We start from the raw sequence: 7,108 nt of genomic DNA on the forward strand, positions 1-7,108 counted from the left end.
TGTGACATCCATGCTCTGACTTCTGCCATACTTTCCAGGAGTTTGTTCGTGGAGTATTATCTTGTTTTAATGAAACATAAATTTGATTGTCATCAGCATAAAAATGAAAAGTAACACCATGTTTCCAAATAATATATCCCAGAGGGAGTAAATAAAGGGAAAACAGAAGGGGGCCAAGTATAGATCCCTGAGGGGCTCCACATGTAAGAGGTGCTACAGAGGACTCAACAGCACCAATATGCACACAAAAGCTTTGCTCTGTTAAATAGGATCTAAACCACTGTAGAGCAGGACCCTGAACGCCCCCCCAGTTCTCCAGGCGAGACAGGAGGATCTGATTGTTCACTGTGTCAAAGGCAGCAGTTAGGTCCAACAGCATCAAACTACACAGTGACCAGAGTCTGTGCCTGCAAGAGAACGCTGTTAAAAACACGACATTTTATACCACAGTGATAAACAAAATACGAAAATGAGAGCAGTAACAGTCATTTGTTATAACAATAAGTTAATTAAGTTGTTTTAGCTTAAAATAAACTTGTCAAACATTGTGAGAAGCAACACTAGTAAAAACTCACTTTGCTCACTTTGATTTCTTTAAGAGGTTTCAAACATCTAATACGGTCATTAGAAAAATCTAAGCAAATATGTTTTTAGCATTTTACCTACTTTATATGGCACTTTGATATTATTGTTGTTATAACACTATTTTTTATTGCTTTTATTCTTGTATATTGTTGTCTGTATTACATTTGCTTTCTGTATAAAACACGTCTTTCTTGAAAATTGGTCTTCGTGACTCAATTAGACTTTAAGGTTAAATACAGTAAAAATAATAAATACAGTACATAAATTGTCAAATCTACGGGTACAGCAGTGGGACAAAATCCGTACGAGCTCTCGATTTGAGTGGGAAATCTTTTAACCAATGATAAAAAGGTGACGCGTTTAATCCCGCCCACCACTGCTCGCTCATTGGTCCGAGCGAGCTGTCAATCAGGAGCGTGACTAAACAAACGTCTGTCATGTGACTGATGTTTTCCCTGAGTCGTTTCCTCATTCACGGAGTGTTTTCGCCGTGTCATGTGAACGCTGGAAATAAAAACAACCAACCCGTCGGGATTTAAAAATCTCCCAAACCTCCGGAAATCTCCACCGAGGCTGTCGGAGGACTCCATCATCCACGCGGCCGCACCAGAGGCTCCTCCGGCGGGCTGTTTGACTGGACCAGGTCCCGGCGGCGGTCAGCCATGGCGGACGAGGAGCGGTCACTGCTTCTGTCCGATCAGCACGACGGGACCAACGGCTTCTCTCCCGGCGGGTATCCACGGAGTATGTCCCTCATTTCTTTACCGACAAGAGCCGAGCTGATACAAATACCGATTATTAAACTATCGATCTTTTGTTTAGCGTCCTCCGCGTCGCTGTGAACAAGCTTTAGCCGCCCTGTCAGGTCTGTTTACACTGAAGTTAAGACACTTGGAGAAGATTTAACGCGTTTAAATTCACTTTAAACGAGTTTTGATGTCTCTGCCTGTGTCTTATGGAACATTTTAAAGCAGATCCAGGAGAATTACGTGATGTAAAACATATATTTGATGTAAAAACATGTAGGTTTACGTCAGTTTGCATGAGTTTCGGTCCAAAAAACACGTTTCCAGATTTTTCATTGACTGAAATTTAAGAAAAAGGAGAGATTAAAATATTTCTAATCAAAACTATTCTATGCATCAAAACATCAAGTATTTCAGTTAATGAGATGCAGCTGATTTAATGTTTTTTTTTTAGGGATTTGTGCAAAAGTATTCAATTAAATATTAATTTTAGGCCTTTAAATCACTTGATGACCTCTTGTAATAATTTCTTCTTACTTTACAGTTGTAGCTAAATTCAAACAGAATGACACCGATGATAAAATGTGCTTTTAAACACCTCAGTTCCTCCTTTTTAGGCGTTTCGTTTCGTTTACTGCTGTGGTGCATTCAGAAAGTGTTTTGTGATACTTGTGGAACTTCCTGTGCCACGGTTTGGTTTTTGCTGTGTCATTAACCCTCGTGATGACCGTGGTCCTCGAGGGCCACCGTCCTGCATGTTTTACATGTTTCTCTGCGTCGACACGCCTGATTTTACTGAACGGCTTGTGCAGAACCTGAAGACCTGCTCGAGAGCAGGAAACTGTTTCAGCAGCGTTTTCCTAAATGAGCGGAGAGCCTTTAGGACTGAACGGGATCCGTCTGATGGCCCAACACAATATTGATTGGGTTCGTGATTTATTGCTCTGCTTTGAACTCACAGAACAGGTACAAGTCCCTCGGTTATCGCGGGGGGTTCGTTACACACGAAGGATGGATAGTGAGGGGGCGATCAGCGTGTCTCTTTAAGAAAAATGGCATGACATGGGCTGTCTTTCCTTCCTTTATTTGGTTCTCAAAATGGCGGACGCGTAAACAAGTTCTCAGCTTCTTTTTGCAGAGGAAAAACAACTTTTTACACGAAGGCACGGGTTTCAATCGTGAATTTTTGGAGCTTCGACAAGACGGAGGTTTTTCCTGAGGTCGGCCTGTTAGCTTAGCTCGTAGCTTAGCTGCTTTTAACGATCCAAAAACGTGACTTTGGATGATTAAAATGGATAAAGAGAAAGGGAGGGGTCAGTGAAGAACCGGAGTTGAGTCTTTTTTTCATCCAGTGTCTTCAGTAGAAAGTGAGAGATGAAGAAACGATAAAGCTGATAAATGAAAATGAGGTCGATAATTTTCATTCATCGTGCGATTAATTGATTTCTTGTTTATCGCGACGGGCCTGTGTACTGTCCAGTACTGCAGAATTGCACTCAGCAGCTCTGCAGACCAGCAGCTCGGTTCCAGTTGCGCAGGGACGAAGCCCTCCGCCCCGTCCAGGTTGATGTGCACGTGGATAATTGAGCTTCAGGATTATTTGTGACTTTCCTGCCAGTTCTGAGCTTCGTAGATCGATCCTTACTTCTGACTTTGCGTTGCAAAACTTTCCGCTTCAGCAAAAAGCAGCGGCTGGAAGCGCTGTTGGCTTCTGGGTAGTGTAGTTCTTTTGACTGGTGTTAGAGTATAGGCTTACTGAAAGAAAACTACAAAATGGCGGCGCCTGTCTGAAGTTTTATTTTCTCTTTCTCTCGTTAACTTTTTATCCCGTACTGTCCCAATCACGAGTAATATTAAAGTTGACAATCACTGAAAAACCAACGATTGTGCACATTTGTATAAAAAGAAGCCTTAGCTTTTCCTCTCCATCGTTCCTCCTTGCAGGTATAGCACCGCTGCCCAGTTTCGTGGATCCTGGAGAACCTCCACCTCCGTACTCGCCTCAGGGCAGCCCGGACAGCGGCAGCGCTCCGGTCATCAGCTGCAGAGTCTGTCAGAGCATCATATCTGTGGAGGGCAAGACGCATCAGCACGTGGTGAAGTGTAACCTCTGCAACGAAGCTACGGTGAGTCCCACGGAGGCTGCTTTTATCATCTGGTTTAACGTCTCGGACGTGGAGGCAGAGTTTTGACCTTTTCTCTCGTTTATTTGAGCAGAATTTCCTCCGAGATCGAAACTAACCCACAGTTGAGCTGAAACTTCTGGTGACTCGGCTGCTTTCAGTCACCGATTCTTACTTCCTGTTTGTGTTTCCCGTCTGTAGCCGATAAAGAACGCTCCTGTTGGGAAGAAATATGTCCGCTGTCCGTGTAACTGTCTGCTGATCTGCAAAGTCACGTCGCAGAAGATCGCCTGTCCGAGGCCGTACTGGTGAGACGAAATAAATCCATCGTCTTCTGACGTTCTCTTTTTGTCTCGGCAGACAAAACAATTCAACCTGAGACTCAAGTGTGTGTTTTGTTTTTCTGGCAGTAAACGTGTCATCAACCTGGGACCGGTCCACATCGGCAGTGACAGTCCAGAACCGCGGCACCAGCCCGTTGGCCTCAGGGTCATGTGTGGACACTGCACCAGTACATTCCTGGTAACACTCGCAGAAACACTCTGGTGGCTTCATCTATGACGTACCGAGCAGATTTGGGGTTTTATCCATTCACTCTATTCGTTTTTATTTTTTTATTTTCTTCCAGTGGACTGAGATTTCAGACCGGACCCTGGCTCGATGTCCACACTGCAGAAAAGTGTAAGAACCTCCGAGCTTCATGTCTGAGAGTCAAACAGATCTGTGCGTCAGTCACTTCGCCTCGTGATGCCGTCAGTTTAGTAGCTAAAACTTTTATTTTAAATAGTTTCTTCAGTACCTTCTGTTGAATGGAACTATTTCAGCACCTTTTCTGCTGTTATAACCGTTAATACCAAAACCTTCGGCTTGTTCAGGACTTCACAGCTGTGGTTTTTGAGTCTTTTAACTTGTAGTTTTTAAATATTCAAGTTTTTTTCCTCATGAATTAAAAAAAACTTTTGTGCTCTTTAAAATCTACTTTAGCGTTATTGATTGATTTTTAGCTGTCATTGACTAGTTAGCTTTAGCCGGCACAAACAGAGTAATGTTGTGTATGCTGTTCAGTGTCAGGAGGGTGATCAATCTTACATCGGGCAAACTAAACAGCCACTGGCCAAAAGGATGGACCAGCACAGAAGATCAACATCATCAGGCCAGGACTCTGCGGTCTACACTCATCTCCAGGCCAGCGGTCACTCTTTCAGGGATGAAGATGTTCACATCCTGGACAGAGAGGAACGATGGTTTGAGAGAGGAGTAAAGGAGGCCATCTTTGTGAAAAGATATCGTCCATCATTAAACAGGGGCGGAGCCTCCGTGTTCTCTTACAATGCTGTTATTGTCAGCATTGCTGTCAACGGGGCGGCTGTGGCTGAGTGGTTAGAGCAGTCGTCCTCCAATGGGAGAGTTGGGGGTTTGATTCCACCAGCAGTCACATATTGAAGTGTCCCTGGGCAAGACACTGAACCCCTCATCGCCTCTGATGTGTGTCCCATCAGTTGAATGTGATAAAGCTCTGATCTTCTGTGTAGAGATGCTGTATGAATGTGTGTGGAGGTAAATGAGGCACCGATTGTTGTAAAGAGCTTTGAGTATCTTGATTAGAGACAAAGGCGCTGTACAAGTACAGTCCATTTACCATTTATTGCATCTCTCAGCCCCCTGTGAATAGCAAGCGGCCACCGTGGTTGGGGTGCACCGATAAATCGTCCCCGATTTCCTTAATTTGGGGAAATCGGATGATACTTGCATGAGAAACCAATTTTACAGATTTTTGTAGTTTTAACAACAGTTGTCTAAACTTCATTTATATTTCAGAGCACTACCTCATGGCCAGTTAAAACAAGTTTTATTGTTTCTAGGATATTGTTCAAGGGTATGTTTTTCAATAAAATAAGATTGGAAAATTGAAGGTTCATTGTGATCTTATAACACCTGACAGTGTCGCTTATAAAACAAAATCGGAGTCGGCAGGTCAGACTTTTAAGAAATCGGTGATCGGCCATAAAACTGCAATCCGTGCACCCCTAATCATGGTACTAACAATTATTGTTAGGCTGATGGTCCTCCTTTATCATGTGAACAGCTAGTTTTGTCTGTCAGCAGCAAACTGGTTGGTTGATCCACTGAGAAGGTGCTGTTTATAAGACTGAGTTTGTTGCAGCTACTCGGACTGAAGAAGTCCTTTGGATAAAATACAAAACGTTTCAAGAAGAATCCATCCAGAGGACCTGACTCTAGCTTGATAAGATTTATCTGCCTGATTATTGTGCATGTATCGGGACACCGTTAGCTTATTTTAACACTTAGCTATTTTGTTGGTCTCAATTATTAGCTACAGTTTTTGTTGGTCTTAGCTTCAGTACTCGCACTGTATTTTAGCAGAAAACGTCATTTCTTTCATTGTGAATCTGAAACCGTTTTCTTGTTTTGTTCTCCAGTTCTTCGGTTGGTCATCGCTACCCGAGGAGGAGGAGCTGGTTGTGTTTCCTGCTGTTTAATGTGTTCTTAGCGTCGACCATCGGACTTTTGGTGTGTACCTCTGGAAAAAAATTGGAACAACCAAAGATGGTTTGAACAACTGTCAGCGACTTGTTGACAGATCAAATTAGTTCTTTGCTGCTCAAATGTTTCTGTTGCTACCAAAATCTGTTTTATGTTAATGAAATGAACATTGCTAGTTGTGTCCACAAGTTTTTTCTGACTAAAACAGACACTTCTTAGTAAAACGTTGAAAGCGTATTTAAAGTAAAGTATTCACTTGGGTTGGGAAATGTATTTAAATTTAGGAATATATAAACTCATTATAGTAATAAAATAAAAATAATCCGCTCTAAACAAATTTACCTGCTCCCAGTTTTGCTACTTTATAGACTGAGGCAACAAGTCCAGGTACTTGGTGTCTGTGCAGAGCTCCGCCCCTTTTTGGGTAAAACAGCCCGTCCACTTTGTCTGGTGGTAAATGCAGATTGTTTTGCCCCATACCAGCAGTGAGCAGGCCTTTAACTGGTGTCATGTGGTGCAGAACCTATGAGAGTTGAGACAGTGGCCAAATGCCATAAATGTATACCAAAGAACCAGAAGTGGGCTATCTAGAGCACAACACGTAGTGAATCATTGACTTTGATCATGTGGAACCGGAGGTGTTTAGTGTCTGTGCAAAACTCCGCCCCTTTTTGGGTAAAACAACCCGTCCACTTTGACTGATTGTAAATGCAGCTTGCTTTGACACTTTTCAGTACCTAAATATTGTAGTCTGACTGGTAAGCAATTCATATGTTTTATTTAAATAAGAATTTTATAATACTAATTTAAAACACAAGGTACATCAAACCATGAATGAAAGAAAGCACAGAGAACAATAATATCATATCAACTGATGAGGTAATCTGGGTGGGCATTCAGGGTCCTGCTCTACAGTGATTTAGATCGTATTTAACAGAGAGAAGCTTCCGTGTTCGTATTGGTGCTGTGGTGTCCTCTGTAGTGCCTCACATGTGGAGTACGTCAGGGATCTATACTTGGCCCCCTTCTGTTTTCCCTTTATTTACTCCCTCTGGGATGTATTCGCTGGAAACATGGTGTTACTTTTCATTTTTATGCTGATGACAGTCAAATTTATGTTTCATTAAAACAAGATAATCGGTACTCCAC

General features: G+C 42.5%; 1 protein-coding gene across 1 annotated transcript in view; it reads left to right on the forward strand.

Moving 5' to 3' along the window:
- Positions 1 to 1,247: 1,247 nt before the first annotated feature.
- The window catches only part of LOC119409972 (type I phosphatidylinositol 4,5-bisphosphate 4-phosphatase-B-like), a 6,678-nt gene continuing 817 nt past the window's right edge, over positions 1,248 to 7,108 (forward strand). Inside the window, exons 1-6 of the mRNA XM_037676879.1 lie at positions 1,248 to 1,329; positions 3,276 to 3,457; positions 3,656 to 3,762; positions 3,865 to 3,976; positions 4,083 to 4,135; positions 5,896 to 5,986. Of these exons, the coding sequence (XP_037532807.1) occupies positions 1,248 to 1,329; positions 3,276 to 3,457; positions 3,656 to 3,762; positions 3,865 to 3,976; positions 4,083 to 4,135; positions 5,896 to 5,986 (627 nt within the window). The remainder of the gene's footprint in view (positions 1,330 to 3,275; positions 3,458 to 3,655; positions 3,763 to 3,864; positions 3,977 to 4,082; positions 4,136 to 5,895; positions 5,987 to 7,108) is intronic.

The sequence above is a fragment of the Nematolebias whitei genome, chromosome 1, assembly GCF_014905685.2.
Source record: "Nematolebias whitei isolate Nwh7 chromosome 1, NemWhi1, whole genome shotgun sequence".
NCBI classification, from domain to species: domain Eukaryota; kingdom Metazoa; phylum Chordata; class Actinopteri; order Cyprinodontiformes; family Rivulidae; genus Nematolebias; species Nematolebias whitei.